This window comes from Rhagoletis pomonella, unplaced genomic scaffold, assembly GCF_013731165.1.
Source record: "Rhagoletis pomonella isolate Grant_MI unplaced genomic scaffold, Rhpom_1.0 Rhpom_scaffold_00300, whole genome shotgun sequence".
In the NCBI taxonomy this organism is placed as follows: domain Eukaryota; kingdom Metazoa; phylum Arthropoda; class Insecta; order Diptera; family Tephritidae; genus Rhagoletis; species Rhagoletis pomonella.
In genome coordinates, this window is record NW_023458854.1 from 70,743 (window position 1) to 87,159 (window position 16,417).

At 39.3% G+C, this 16,417-nt stretch overlaps 2 protein-coding genes across 2 annotated transcripts; one reads left to right on the forward strand and one right to left on the reverse strand.

Annotated features, from left to right (window-relative positions):
• The first annotated feature begins 204 nt into the window (after positions 1-204).
• On the forward strand, positions 205-1,631 carry LOC118750551. Its single transcript, XM_036485280.1, has 4 exons — positions 205-439; positions 503-831; positions 1,115-1,235; positions 1,303-1,631. Exons 1-4 carry the CDS (start codon positions 221-223, stop codon positions 1,489-1,491), a joined length of 858 nt encoding a protein of 285 aa, XP_036341173.1. The 5' UTR covers positions 205-220; the 3' UTR covers positions 1,492-1,631.
• A 1,523-nt stretch (positions 1,632-3,154) lies between these two features.
• LOC118750552 (mucin-5AC-like) lies at positions 3,155-16,084 on the reverse strand. The gene is made up of 9 exons (XM_036485281.1): positions 11,885-16,084; positions 10,006-10,126; positions 7,762-8,087; positions 7,532-7,682; positions 6,701-7,119; positions 5,980-6,142; positions 5,553-5,899; positions 5,180-5,463; positions 3,155-3,497 (listed from the first exon to the last, which is right to left on the reverse strand). Exons 1-9 carry the CDS (start codon positions 16,082-16,084, stop codon positions 3,344-3,346), a joined length of 6,165 nt encoding a protein of 2,054 aa, XP_036341174.1. The 3' UTR covers positions 3,155-3,343.
• Positions 16,085-16,417: the final 333 nt, after the last annotated feature.

Here is a 16,417-nt window from a genome sequence, read left to right on the forward strand (position 1 = left end):
AAAAGTTGAAATTTGTAGACCAGTGTAATCCTTAAATGGCATGTAATCATATACTATTATTCTTACAGTTTCGAGGTTTTGGAAAAATTTCGAATAATCGAACACCCTAGTGTGTACATAAACACATTCATTTAACGTCAACTTCTTAGATCAACTACGTAGGTACATACATATAGTATAACCGTAAAGAAGCACAATCTCAATGTGAAAAAATAGGAAAATGCCGCTCGACCGTAAATTCACTTCTTTGGCACTGGTAATATTCCTTTTCAGCGTTTGTCCTACTCCTAGCACACACGCCTACGATTGTCAAGTGTTTCTGCAAGACAAGGAAATCACAAGCACAGATTGGGCGAGCTTAGAGCCCTGCCTAGGATTGGCAAATAGTGAAGACATATCTGCTAATACAAGCGAAAATATTTGGCGTCTCATCAAGATTGTAAGATTTTTCAAATAGAAAAAAAATATCATAAACATTTTGGTTGTAACTCTAATTTCCAAGGCCTTTGATGGCGTTGAAAATGTACCACCAGAGGTGTATGGTAAAATTCGTTTAGTGCTTACAGCCATCACTAACGAAGAGCTGCATAACATTAGCATGGCACGTGTGGAGATAGTCGAGGCATTTGGTGGAGTGCATGCGCTGAATAGCGGCGACACGAACAAAGGCTTTACCGATGAACAAATAAAATTAATTGCCAGAAAAGTTCGTACGGAGTGGCTGGGAAAGCGACCGGAAACCTATTCCGAATATGATCTCGTTTCAATGGGCGAAATCGCATGCCATCTGAATGCGAGTGATATTTTCAATATACATGCGGATGCTTTCAAGTAATGTGGAGGCAAAAAGTTTATGAGTATATCGACAACCGAAATGCAAAAAGATGTTACTAATAATTTGTTTTTTTTTTTATAAAACAATGTGGGGAGTTGTGTAATTCGTTGAAATCCATCATATCAATCAAAACGTGAATTTTGAATTTTTTATTAGCTACGACTTCTTGCGTTTCAGCGACGATATTTGTTACGTCATTTTGCATTACAGGTGGCGATATGTACATATGTATGTATATAACATGTCCTTTATAATGCATATATGTAAATATTTTTCTAGAGCCGCTGCTGAATCGATTGGTAGTATTGAATCCTGTCCTGAAACTCAACTGCAGGCTTTTGCCAAATTAGCGTTGCGAAAGGAGGCCTTTGGTGAGGCAAAGGATTGGTCGAAAATTGTTGTAAAAAAAATAGTTCAACACAAGGTTTTCTTAGCGTATACAATATTTTTTTTTTTTTTTTTAATAGGTCAGCTTGGTTGGCAACATTGTCAACGGCCTATCGCAGCCCGATATGATAGCTATCGACGAGAGCAAACTAAAACTTAATCAGTTCTATGCTCAAAAAAAGAAAAAAAAGAGTCACAAAGGTCAAAAGAGACATGTTGAAAATGGCGAAGAACAAGAAAAGTCGACAAAAAGGAGAACGTCACACTAATAAGGATTAACATCGATACTATTAAACTCCATTACTCAGTACCAGCATTATTTATGAATCGGTTAATTATAATTTGGTAATTGTCCACGATAATAAGTCAGCAGTTTTCCGAACCGAACTGCATCAAAATTGTCATATCGAAAAAATTGCTGACTTATACATACATATGTATATGGATTAATATAAATATTCACATACATACATACTGTAACACACAAAATTGAGCGTACGGCTCGTTTTTGTTAATACATATTCGCAATGTTTTACATGCTAAAATCTTTTTGTTAATTTTGAATTAAAATATGGCTTATATTTTAATGAAAAAAAAAAATGCGAAGGACAGTCAGCAAAAAATTCTCAAAAATCAATACGAATTTTTAGACATTTGAAATTGAATGGGCTATAAAACTACATACCTGCATGCTTTTTAGAAATTCGTATTAAAAAGTTCGAGATTTTGATGAAACTTCGCAGATTCGCTTAATTTTCGTATACTGTTTCATTCTTGGATTTAAATGGGGTTTGCTAAAATAGAAGCCCCATTTTAATACAAAATTAACAAAATGATTTTAGCATGTAAAACATTGCGAATTTCAACAAAAAAGAGCCGTACGCTCAATTTTGGGAGTAACAGTATGTATGCATAGACCCTTAAAGCCATAAAAAAGTAAAATTTTTGAAAATAAAATAAAATAAAGTTTCTCGTGACCACATTAAGCGCCGGTTAATTTTTCGACGATTTAACAGGCAGCAGCATCAAGCGTACACTAGATTTTTTTTTATATTGACATAAAGGGCTGGTTTCTCCAACTCAACTTATACAGATATATCCTAGCCTAGGCAAAAGTAGTTTGACCTAAGATCAGATTTTACCGGTAACATATATGTACATACATACATACATACATAGGCACATGTAACTTACCTACCTGTTTGCTCTTATAACAAAATGTTATTGCAGATAGTGGAATTTTCAAAATGAGAATATAATATCATTAAAGCTATATTTTAAATTTGACATTATTGTCATGGCTGAAGGATTAATCGCGGAGCTCACGTTACCATCGAAAACTTATTTTGATCAAAATTGCAGATAGAGGATATTGAATATAAGCCCTCGATATGTAGCTGTAATATATTTCTTACAAATACAAGTACGAGTATTTCTGTTGCGAATTTGTGGCATATTATAAGTAGCCTAACCGCTGAGTTTTTTCGTAATCATCGCTGAATTTTCTTCCCTTTTCCCAACCTTGGCACCAGAGAAATTTTTGTATACGATTAGAAATTTCTTTAATTTAACAAATATTTTGTATATATTTTATTAAATCAAAGCAAAATTTGCATTAATACAAAGATCTGTGTTAGTAATCATAAAATAAAAATCTTAAACATTAGACAAATTATGGATTCGTTAATAAAAATTTGTTTTAATCTGTTAAGAGTTTTTCCATTATATAATAAGACTCAAATTCATACACATCATACAATAGACGCAGTGCACAAACATATATGTGAATACATATTTCCAGGCGTACATATAAACATTTATGATAAAGCGAAGCTTGTGTGCTGAATTATAGCAGTGGCGACTTGTAACAACTAGGTGCCTGCTTTTAAACTATCAGGACTCGAATCGTCACGTACGATATCGTATTACTCGTCACGTGAAAACACCTTTTTCGGATTATTGTATGTGAACGTATCACGTAATTTTCTTTCGTATGGTTGTCGATCCGTGATCGGATGTTACGATTCGAGCCCAGGACTCACTTCTATACTATCAAATAAATACAGAGAAAAATTGCTGTCAATTCAGGATACATATTTATGTACATATATACGCCGGTTATCAACGTTTCTCATTGATGGGTGATAGCGTGTTGCTATTTTGTGAGCTGGGCCGCTCTATGGTCATTGTCTGTTGTGGCACTTGGCTATCCGGACTAATGCCCAGTCCTGTGTAAATTTCTTTCATTACAAAGAGTATCGTGTCTTCAGATTCCCTGCAATGATAAGTACGAAGAGGTAATAACACATTTAGATATACTTGTGATTGTACTTGTAAATAATAATAATATAAGCGTCGATGATGCATACATATCGAGCCCTAACCGCCAAAATAACGTAAGCGACATTTTTTTCAAAATTTTCTTTTTGATGCAGAAATATTACTAGAGCATCCAGATGCCATTCTACATCAAAAAGAAAATTTTGAAAAAATTGTCGCTTACGTTAATTTGGCGGTTAGGGCTCGATATAATGTAGCACGTGCGGAAAACTTAGCGAATCCTGAAAAGTTAAAAATTAAACTAAAGTATTTTAATAAAAATCAGGGTTCAAATAAACTATAAAAATATTAACTTTTGGATAATACTATACTTGACTATATTCTCCATTTTGATCGCATGCGAGGCACAAGAAAAATGAACGCGCACCGCATATATTGGATGTCAATTGGCACTTGTTTCTAGATGCTTTAAGATCTAAATATATTTTAGAACAATTTTGAATCGCTACATCCCAGAAATGGTAATTCTTAGGAAAACAAATTTATACTAGGCAACACTGATTTTGGTGCGGCAAATGTTAAAGCGGTTTTTGATAGACTTTTTTGTGTGCTGATTACGAATCGGTAAGTAGAAAGTTTCCATCAGCTCCAGATTTTGAAAAAATGAAGTCAAACTGTCAAAAAATCGCGTTTTTTGCAACATTTCGGAAGCTCTAGTAAAGAAACAAAAGGTAGTAGTACCATCCACGTAGGCTTAAATTAAAGTTAGCACCTTGACCTGATGGCCACTTTTAGTTATTTATTGAGCAATAAAAAAAAAGAAAACTGGAAAATTCCGACCAAGGCCATGGAGCAATAACTTGCAGCCGGACTGCTCCGGATCCTTCTTCTCCGGGCAGGCATTGATTTCCACCTCGGACTAAAACATACTTCTGCTGCATTTGCCAGAGACGACAAGCTTTGTGGCCCTCTGCTGCTCTACCCGCAAACGGCACGCATTCAAAGCATCGAATAACACAGGGATATAGAAGTTTGGTTCAACATGCAGAAACTTTTATTTTTGTATACTTGTGTTATTATTTTGTTCGAAAGGTATTTCAAACGAGAGGTGCGCAATGTGTCTATTTTTCCGGAAGGTGGCCCGACTTGCTTCAAATCACTCCACCTAACAATATTAGTAATATAGAACATCAGGAGGTGCTCATTTTTTCTTCATCGAAGAAGCTTGTGGATCGAAGTCTGTGGATCCATGATCTCCGTGTTAAGTAAACTGCATCAAACAATCGCTGTTACAAATATTTTTCGTTTTTCGTAGCAAATTTATTTAATTTTACTTGGCTAAACAGTAAAAAAATAAAAATAAATAAATTTTCACAATCAACATTTGCGCGGCAACCAAAAAATGTAGTTGCCAATATAGCAATTCAGTTGTAAGCTTTCCGTTGCCAGTTACCATCTGTAATACAATTTCAGCCACTGGCAATGCAACTGAAGTTCGGTTGCCGGAAAAAGTTTCTTACTTTTATGAGAGTATTTCGTACCTACACACATTTGCCCAGAAAAAAAAAAAAATAATAACTGTATACTGCAATAGGTTTGTTATTGCTTAGATGAAGCCAAGTGTACATTTGTGCAGCGGTTTAACATACAAATAAATAACCGAATTCGTTAACTTACCAATAACAAACATGCGCGCCCATGGCGAATATGTACTCGTTGATGAATTCCAATGGTGCTTCTTGTAAAACATAATCGATGCGCTTGGAGTCATTCAATTTACCCAAAGGAAAATCTATTTCAACCAAATCGGAATCAGATTGCGACGTTGACACTGAATCGGAACGTGTACGAGGCGGTTCTGTGTTCGCTTGCGTGGAGCCAGCATGCGGCTCACTGGATAAACTAGGCTGCACTGCTGCTTGCTGTTGTTGTTTCTCTGCTTCTATTTGCATACTTAAAACCTAAAGATTACGTTTGAAGAACGAAATAATGTTTAGTGGTGCATAATATGCTTATCACTCATGTATGTATAACCGATCCACATACATACCTTATCAACTTCCTTTGACATGTTCTCCTCCGCATCGCGGCTGGTTCGCGTCGAGCCTCCCAAAAAATTAACACTTTCCAACGTATTTTTGAATGTATCCAAGAACCGTTGTTTCAAGTCAGCACCCACACGAGTCATTGTCTCTTTCAACTCCAAATGCATACGTTTACGTCCCTTGTGATGTGGTATCAGTACTGGTCGCACATTGCTCAAATCGGGATTAACCAGCGCTTCGATGCGATAAGCGACTGGATCGAAGGGATGGAATATGTTGTAAAAGCCCGAACAAGTAGGCAGGCGAAAGTCAAGGCCAAGCTTATCAATGCCACGAATGGTGACAAACATGCCTTTTGAAAAGGAAAATATATGAGTTTAATAGCGTTGGGGTAAACAACAGCGCAGATTACTGAAAATGGGATACACTCACCGATTGGTGAACCCAATGCGAAAACTTTTTTCGGTTCAAAATTAAGCTGTGGATAATGTATAAATGGCTGACCAGTACCAGCGTGGCCCATTGTATAGCTTGTAACGCTCAGATCGTCATTGCTGACGTCCATGGGGCTTGTGCCGAGCTGATCGGGATTCTCCTGCAAACCCAAGGAAAAAATAAAAATAAATATAAGTAAATAAAGTAGAGCGCCACGCACGGAAGTGAAACTGTGCTTATTTCGAAAATTTTAATTTAAATATGGCTCATTCCACGGTGACTGGTGTGACATTTCAACCTACATTTTAAGGCTTAATTCTTAAATTATAATATAAAATCTTTAAAGCATTTGAGCATCGAGCGCACCTCTCCGCATTCGTTTTCTTATACTTTTAAGTTATTTTTACTGATGAAGAAAAAAGTAGGAAGAAACTAGCGGTGCATCGAGTTTTTGTGAAAAGGCTGAGAAAAGAACATTAAAATTTGGCAGCGCTCACTCAGGGTAGAATAAGTGAAGCCTTCTTTCGAGAAAAGAAAACATGCCGTTTTATAATGTGAAAATGCTTAATCAAATACTTTTTCTGTTCAAAATTATCAAATCGCTAATATGAAAACCCCGAAAATTATGCTGTTTGAAAAAATCATGTCATGTTTTTTCTTTGTGTAGTAAATTTAACCTTATTTGACAAGTGGTGAACCCAAGTGTATGAGTACTTACTAAATTCTGTTCCTCGGTTTCCTTCGGCGCTTTTTGGTGACAAAGTAAATCGAAAAGTATCAACGAGCCCAAACTATGCCCTGCGACTGAGACACCGCCATTGAATTCTGGATGACGTTCGCGGTATTTATTGTACACTTCGTTCATAGACGCAGCCACTGTATTCATAATCTTTTGACAATATTTAGGACTGGTGTAAAAGAGCACATCCAACAGTGTATCGTTGGTGAAATTTCGTAATTTCGGTATTGACTCCAATGTTATTGAACGCAGTTTTTCATCAATGCCCATTTCCTCTGAATGTAAGTGGCTATGCCATGAAATAGGCAGCACTTCGACGCGGCCTACAAGTCCCATCTCAGTTGAATTTTTGTAGTGTGACTGAACCAAAGCCTGTGCAATGTTGCGAAAGTCGTCAACTGAATGTTGAGATAGTAAATATTATTTGGCATTTAAATGCAATTTTTGAACCTAGAAATGTTTTTGCAATTACGGCTTAATACGGCATTCCCAATTACCAATCGCAATCCATTCACACGGACACATTCTTAATTCGATTTGACAGTTATTTGTCTCTGTGTTATATGGTATCTTCTTTTGGGTACACAATGTGAGTTATTGTTAAAAATTTCCATATTAAATTGGTGATGTACATATGTACATACTATTTATTAACGTTACTTTTAGTACTAAGAAAAATTTCCGATAAAACTTAGGGAAGGCTGCAATTTGCTCGTAATTCGCATGGTAATTCGAGCGCGAATTATGAACGAGAGAGCAATTGGGGTGCCGTGGGAAAGCTGTATAACTATTGCTTCGTACTAAACTAACCAACTTCATCGACGCTGCGCATTTTCAAATCGCATGCCGAACCAATGCCATGTACCATCAGCAGTAAATGATCGACGCGCTCCGATTCACCCTGTTCGATTGTGAATTCGTCAAGGTCACGCTTAACCACACGAGGTCGGGTTGTTGTTTGCTACATTAAATAGTTATTTGAATTTATATTCGTTTTATATTAAGATTAACCTCGAAGATACATATATGTATGTACTTACTGAAGTACCGCCCCATGCGTCGGTAGACTGTTGCTGCTGAAAATGTACAATAACGGTGGGTCCATGGAATGTCACCTGCTCATGCATAGACAAAACGATCTTCTTATGCCATTCTCCGCTATCAAATGCCTGTTTATACTCGGATTCAAGTAGATCAGCGATTGACTCTTCATAAGGTACCATTTTGGAGTCGGTGCCTTTATAGAACCATGAGCAACGTCTGACCTCTATGGGAGCACATTCCCAGTAAACAGCCGTTTTGGTACGCTCCTTTATATTTACATCATAGCGGCCACCCTCGACGGCGACAATATTCGGAGAATTGGCTGCAAGTACAAATTATAACATACATACATAAATGACCTACAGTATTGTAACTATTCATGTGAACAGCTGAGAGGATAGACAGGCGGCACCGTTGACTCGAATCAACTCGTTCATTTGAAATTACATCAGGGATTAACTGCCAGCTGTTGTCTATTCAATAGACTCTATTGCCATAGTATCGATTTCCTATTACCAGTCGCTCTAAAACGTCCGCCGAAGGCAACTCGCCTGGGCGAGTCGTTATCTTATTACCTGAATGCGTAATTTTCTTATCGTTTCAGGCAAGGTGTATTGAAGAAGGTGGGATTGACAACCCAGGTAGGCTCTCTTTTAAGGTACCAAAAAATATAAACAAAAATATAAACAAGCGATTCAAAATTCATAAACAATTTTTTCAATTTAACTTTATAGGGTGGTTCATGATACAATAATTTTTAGAAAGTAGTTTCACTTCAATATTTTTGACATAAACCGTGTCTGTTGGGGATTTTCGCATGTAAACATGTAAAGATTTATAAATTTCATAATTGATCACTTCATTTTTAATATACATATGTATGGGTATTTAATACATACATTTTTGCCACTGCTATTCACATGAATAAAAATCATAAAAATGAAAATGTAACGGCAATATTTCTTGTTTAAAATGTTTTAGATCCATCGCACAACACGGATTTTATCGGCCCCCGATTTAGTTGGGCTCGCTAGTCGCTTTCCATTGCACCACAACTAATTGGTCGGAGCGATTAAGTTGGTGTAGTGTGCGAACCTCCATACATCTTCATGTACATATTTCAAGCGGGCCCTACTATTTAAATAGGGGGCCGATAAATTCTGTGGTGTGCGGTGGCCCTTATACATAGCTGCAACCTTACATCTATTCCGTGTGTTGCAATATCCATGGAATTAGCAGTTAATTTTTTCTTAATTTTTTTTTGAAGAAAATTATTTAAAAATATTAGAAAATTCCTCTACTTATATGTTTGGCTTTCTTTTGTTTTATTTTTCCAACGCCAAAAGCTGGATTTTTTTTGAAAAAGTTGGTAAAACAAAAAATACCTAGCTAAGATGGCGGATAATAAGAAGAAATGAAACTACCTTCTAAAAATTATTGTATCATGGGGGGTGGTTTTTCTGAGAGCAATGCCAAATTCAAACACACTTTGTTGAATACATTTTGGTTTCAGGCGATGTTTGAAATAATTTTATTCTTTTAATACTTCATTTATTTGTATGTATACGAAATTGGAACTTAGAAACGGAATTAATTCTTTATTTCGCTGTGGGGCTTCCTATTTTTTCAATCCTGTCCTTGGTATATATTAGACGATTTTGGATAATACTGTTGACAACAAATGTATAAGTTTTGGGAATTTTTGATAACTTATTTATTCCAACGTTGACATGAAAGAAATGATGTTGCCGATTTGTTATCATAGCAACAAATCGGTGTGTCGCCATTGTTGTTGCCATTAACGATTGTTGCTCATTTCTCCTGTTTTGCGTGGTGGGACCTTACTATATTTTTTATCATGGTACAAACCACACACTCGTACGTACACGTGGTAGTCACATATCTATAGAAATTATGAAAGAAAGTCTGAACGTACTTGATTTGAAGTGAATTAATTGGATCGAAACAAAGTAATTTATGTTGCAGTATGAACATAGTTTGTAGTAGAAGAAACTTATTGCTGGCACCCTTGTTTTGTTTGCTTTTAGAATGAAAAAACATACATACATATACCGTTTCTTACGTTTTTTCTTCATTTCATAACACAAGTGGAAAACGTAGTAAGAAATAGACACAAAGAAGTGCAACTGACTCAAAGAACCACGCTGGTCATTTGACTGTCTGCGTAACTCGACCCACGACCCAATGTTGTCGCCTGTCTATGCTATAACACAACTTACCACCCATAGATAACGTGGTTTCTAACAAAGCAGAATCATAGTGACTAAATGGTGTCCACACGAACTTGTTGCTACCCGTCGGCCGCTTGTAAAACCAATGCTTGACTGCGGGCGAATAGGGCTGAAAAGTAAAAAAAAATAATAATAATAATAATGCGATGAAATTTATTAATAAGATATAAAAATTAATGTTTTTCTTTGGTGGGAGTATCACTTGAAAACGGTTGGACCTATTACGCGAATTGTCTTAATAGTTCATTGTAATCTACATATGTACAGTGTGACCTGTATATGTTCATACAAAAACAAAGGAGTTTTTATTAATCAAAGCTGGATTTGGAAAAGTGCAAATGGTTACCAATTATAAGTTGAAGGTTAAAGATTTGGTTTAAAAGGCAGTTACTCTATTATATGGCCATTGTTTTACACAAAACGTTAAGTCTTTTTTTCAAAACTGTTGCATGCGGCACGCACCACGCCCATCGGTATAGATACTGTCCTATTAGTCGAGGATGGCTGTTCATAAAGGTTTTGAGTTTGTAATCTTTAAGTTCCTGCAGCATATAATCCCAAATGCAAGAGACCATGGCATTACAGACAAGTGAGCTCGGAGGCCATTTATCCTTGGGAATAAATCAATTTTTTTTTTTTTTTTAATTTTGTATACTTACATATATTAGATATATGTATAAATGTATGTATACAAGTACTTGAAATACTTCGCAGTTTCGTATGTACATTAGACTGATTAAAAAAAAATCTACTAATTTTTCTTTTAACCTTCATTACCTTCAGAGGGATGTTAAAAGATGCCTGTTAAAAGCGCAACCCTTAATATTAAGTTTAAAAGGTCGCGCATCGCGGATCACAATTTTCCATATAAATTACTTAGAAAAAAATTGTTTTCAACTTTGGAATTTGTCTTCTCGTCTTTGAATTATCGGACTGAGTGCGGTACACACTTTTGCAGGAAATCAGAAGTCCTACATGAAACTTCCCATATCATTTTTTGATAAACCTACTGGTTTAACGGTTATTCAAACTTAAAGATAATCTATGTCATTATTACAGTTTTTTCTCCTAGGTCAAATAATTAAATTTATTTTCAACTCTCCAGGTTAGGTTAGGTTAGGAGCGCGTGTGTGCAGAGCACGGACTTGGAAAAATTAATATTGGTAGATTTCCCAGCGAAGTCGGTCAGCCTCAATCCGTTGTCGGACGTTTCGTCGTGGAGGCTGAATTTTCCGACGATCGTTCCAAAGATCCCTTCCTTGCCCACCCTGGCATTGAAGTCTCCAAGCACGATTTTGATATCATGACGGGGGCAGCGCTCTTACGTGCGCTCCAAGCGCTCATAGAAGAGATCCTTGGATGCCTCATCCTCCTCTCCCGTCGGAGCATGGGCGCAGATGAGCGAAATGTTGAAGAATTTCGCTTTGATGCGGATTGTGGCTAGACGCTCGTCCACCGGGGTGAACGACAGTACTCGGCGACGGAGTCTCGACACTGGTAATCTATGCAGGTCCAGACGAATACATATAAGGTGGTAGCGATTCAACAAATGCAACAATTACTTATATTTTAGTTTTGCGCTTAGCGGACCATTTGCAAATTTCAGCTATTCTCCCAGAATGAAAAAGGGCGACAGAAAATACAAACACTCTCACGTTTTCACTCACTCACTAACGAAATACAAAATTTTGACAATCAAATGCTACTCACAGTATAAATTCGCCTTGGATGCAGGTATAAAATTCTTGCATAACAACACTAACTTTTTAATTTTTTTGGATTACAACACTCTTGCAGCAAATCAAACTTTCAAACTTTATACAGAATTCAGAAAAATTTAACATATTTTCATCGAAATTTAACTTACCACAGTCGTTGGTGGCACCGTCGCGGCTGCCTTCTCTCCAAGCAGCATACTAGCCATTCTTAGTTCACGTAAGACCTCCTCTGGCAAATCCTCGTAATGCTTTTCCGGTGCTAAATCGGTAGCAGAATTTGCAACTGCAGACGCAAGTGGTGAATCTGCAACTGCAATTGGTTCAGAAGCTACTTCTTGCACCGCTGGCTGGAACTCAGCAGGTACTCGCACTTCTTGCTGTGTTATAGGGGCTGTTAAAGTCTTCTCAGGGCTACGCTTGGCAAACACTTCAGAAGGCAAAGTACGCGCACTCACGTTGCTATTATTCCACTCTGAAAACTCCGAGCACGATGAGGAAGGCGGTTCTACCAAATTAGAAACGGATGTAAGCGAGCCCAAATTACGGTGGGCTAGGCCGCTATGCACCAAATCGTAGCCAAGGTCACCTACACCGGAGTTATTTTCACGTTGTGGTGGATTGTTGAAGAAATTTTGTAAACGTTGGTCCTCGTTCGATTGAGCGACTGTTTGGTGCTGTTGTTGATGTTGTTGGTGTTCCCCTTGTTGCTGTTGTTGTTGAGTGGACAACGAATTGAATACACTTTCAGATTGCGGCTGAGACTGTGATTGTGTAAATGTGTCAAAGAAATGAGCCGTAGATGAAGTGTCTGTTGACGGCACCGCTACAGTTGGTGGAACTATCTGTTCTTGTCGTTGTTCGTTTTGCGTTTGTTTACTTTTAGTTGTATGCTTTGAAGGTTGCTCGAAGTAAGTAAATGAATTTACAACACCCGACTGCTGAGTTTGAGTTGTGCTAACAGTAGAAGACGATGTTTGCACGTTTGTGACAATAGCGGCGAGAGTAACTGTTGAGTTAGTATTTGAGATTGATGGCGCAACTACTGCTTGCGCTTCAATCTGAGTAGACTGCAAGGACGTCGACGGTAGAATATTATCAAAGCCGATTGGAAGTGGAACACCCAGCGGGGGTGTCGCTGTAATATCAACAGCTGTAGTTGGAGCCTCGCGCGTAATTGAGGGAGGTGCAATACCAAGCTGTGGCGGTAATGGTGGCAATTCGGGTAGCTGTTGGTGAGTCGGTGTGGGCTGAAAGAAGTTAGACTGTGTCTGTTCGCAATAGCCAAAGAAGCCAGCGGCACTAGGTAATGCAGCAGCAGCAGCAGTAGGTATCGCGGGTTCTTGTGTATTTTCCGCTGAACAAGCAAGTGGCTGATGTTCGACGGCGCTCGGTTGCAAAGACTGATCTTCTACTGGAGACGTAATTATATTGAATGAATCTGTTACACTTGAACCAGTTATGCCTGGCGCATCGACAAAGAAGTTTGCTAACTTCGGCTGAGTTTCGCCCTTTGGCTGTGGCTGTGGCTGTGACTGAGGGCCTGGCACGATTGGCGATGCACCGAGGTTTCTGCGGAATGGATTTGCGTTTTGATTTTTATTTAGCGGCCGACTGATGTTTGGCACACGAGGAGGTAAAATCGGGCTGACTCCAGGCGTGATTTGTGTATCTGGTTGAGGTTGCACCAATAATGGAGTGTTAGATTGGGTTTCTTGTGCCGTTTGCGTTGGAACGTTTAATTCAGGTTCTTCAACTAAGTTTGAATCAATGTTCGGTTCTTTCGCATGCAAATGCTGCGCTTCGAATTGGGTAGGTAAATTTTGAGTTGAAGGCAGCTGCACTTGTTCAAGGTTATGACTTAAAACCTCTTCCTTTTCTTCTCCTTTAGGAGTCTGGAAAGTATGTTGATGAATTGTTGACTCCGATGGCTGCAGCTTTATTGAAAGCTTTCTTAAAGCTTCAGGCAACGCTTCGGATTGATTCTCAGCTTCGGTAGATGTCTGTTTTTCTGTTTCAGTGTTGTCGGTTGAGCATACTTCTGGTAAGAAAGCTTCAATAGTTTGCTGCTGTATTGTAGCCTCTATGTCTTTTATTGTTGAAGATTGGCTTATAGAACTTTCCACATTCGCTACTTCTCCTGCTGTAGTGGCCACATGCAATGTTTTCGGCTCCGCGGTTGTGAATCTTATTGTATCCTGCTCTTCAATGGTAACACCGGCCTGTGATTGTTCGTCGTTTGTCGCCCGTTTTTCTTCCGTTACCGACTTCTCAACGGTAAACAGTGCAACATTTGATTCCGATGGCTGAGCAATGAAATAACTTGGCACCAAAGTTGGAGTAGCAGAAGGAGCTAGAGGCTGTGGCACACTTGCTGCCACTGACGAGCCAAAAGGATTAAATAAACTTGTAGGTGGTACGGGTGACTGAACTATATCAGGCTGTACGTGGACGGGCGCAGTCTCCGCGGAGGTCAGAGGACTCTTATAGAGCCGTGTACCCTTCTGCAAGCGAAATGAAGTCGAGCCGCCGGTAGTTGGAGGAAGAGGCGCCTGATTACCGACAACAATTTGTTGGGTCGGCGGTGGTAAAAAAGTACTTGTCGATTGAGGAGGACATGTAGTGTCCTTGCTACTTGTTTCTGGTATTAGTGGCAGATGTGCTGCGTTACTTGCACCCAAACCTTTTTGATTGATAAATGGCAAACCAGTTGAAAATGGTTGCTGGACCACCTCTGCGGGTGTAAGAAGCTTTGTCTGTATCAGTGGTTCGTTTAAAGGACAAGGCGCTGTAGCTGTTGTTGGATAATTTTCTTGCGGCGATAACACCGCTGGTGTAAATGGCTTTCCAGTGGCTGCGAGTGGTGCTGCGTTGACCTCTTGCTGTTCCGCACCCGCAAATAGCGGACCTAGTGAAGACGTCTGTTTTGTGGGATCAAAGTAAGCAATAGGTGTTGTCGAGGCTGATGGACGTTGTTTGCTAGACTCTGGCGGGACGCTTTTAGGTGGCGCAGCTACAAAACCCGACGTGGGTGGTGGTGGTGCAGGCTGGCTCAGAGACGGTGTCGGACGCTGTTCAAATAAATTTGAAGTTTGCTGTGTTGTTGGCGCTTGCCCTTGGGAAACACTTTGTTGTGAAGGTGGCAACTGTATAGGTGCAAAGAGTTCAGATGCCGATGGGTTTCCCTCTAAGAGGGCAGAGTGGGACTGTGGTGCGAAAGGCTGCGGTGGCACTATGCTAGTAGCAAAATATTGGCCTGCAGGAGCACTTGCGACCTCTAGTGGTAGTTGTTGATATGCACCCGAATAGCCGTAGTATGGTTGTTGTGAATGCTCTTCAGTGAATTGTTTATTTGAGCCCTGCGTAAAAGTATCTGCTGCTGTTTGTACTAAACCGGAGATATTTTGCAGCACTCCACTTGGCACCAGATTGCTGATGTTTGCAAAGAGACCACCACCAGTCTTGCGCTCTTCCTGCTTGAGTAACTGCGTTGGAAACCCAAACGGATCTGTTACCGATGTGGTCTGTGTTGGTAGTGGTGGTACGCCCTGAAAAGGAGCTGTCGAGCTTAAAGGATCTATGGTCGGAGCAACAGGGGCTGCTGGTTGTTCTGATAGTCCTGGTATGGGGGCGTATAACTTCTTCTTCGCCGCTAAACGGTAAGTGTTCTGTCCACCTGGTATCGGTGGAGGCGGTACATTAGCTGTGGGCAGATTTGTAAATTCCGTGGGTGTATAGAATTTGGGCGGTTCTGGTGGTGATGCTGCGTGGCTCTCCGATGCTTCGAGTACTGGATTACCAGTAGGCTGGGCGGCCCCTGCTGTAGGTGGCGCGTTTACTTGTAGGTTGCTATAGTACGGATATTGTTTTTGAACAGATGGTTGCTGTTGTTGTTGTTGTGGTGGTGACGGGAATTGCTGTTGCAAGTACGTTGGTTGTATATCCAACTGTGATGCTAAGGTGCCGTTATCACTTGTCGGTGTTCTTTCGCGACTGTTTGAGCCAGAATACTCAGAGATTCGTTTGGAAAATGTCGATAAAACACTCGAAGCCACCGATGGCAATGCAGAGAAGGAAGACGCTGCCTGAGTAAGTATTGAATCGGATGGCTGATTGTTCGTCTCGGACCAGAGTTGGTTTGCGTTCGGATCGTTGAGCCCAGCGGTGTCGGTTGCTGATTGCGTTTCGTCGCTGGTTGGGTTCAAATTGATTTCGTCTAAGCTCTCAGTGTCTAAATCGGTTGAGCTGCCGATTGTGACGAGCGGTTTTGGTTCTACGGAGATGAAAAGAAACAAGAAAAAGTTTTGGTAAACTGTAAAGTTATTAAGACAATGTTGAACGTTTTCGCTCATTGCGTAATTTTCCAATATACATACATTGGGCTTGGTTCACATTCGAAAATGACTGGAAAACAAATTTTTTTTTTGAGTCTCACCTTCGATAACGAATTTGGAATAGGTTAGTATTCGATTCGAGAACTAGGCCATTCTCCAGCAAAACGGAACCTTCGTTATCCAATGTAATTTCCCTTCGTTATGAACTTGAAATCCAGCCCATTATGGAATTCAAATTTTAATGAGGAAGAGTGATTGTCTTATATTCAAGGCGAATTTATATGAAATGGCATTGCTAGAACAGCTGATCTGATTCGCCTCGGTACATACGTGCCAAAGTTTCTTATGAGT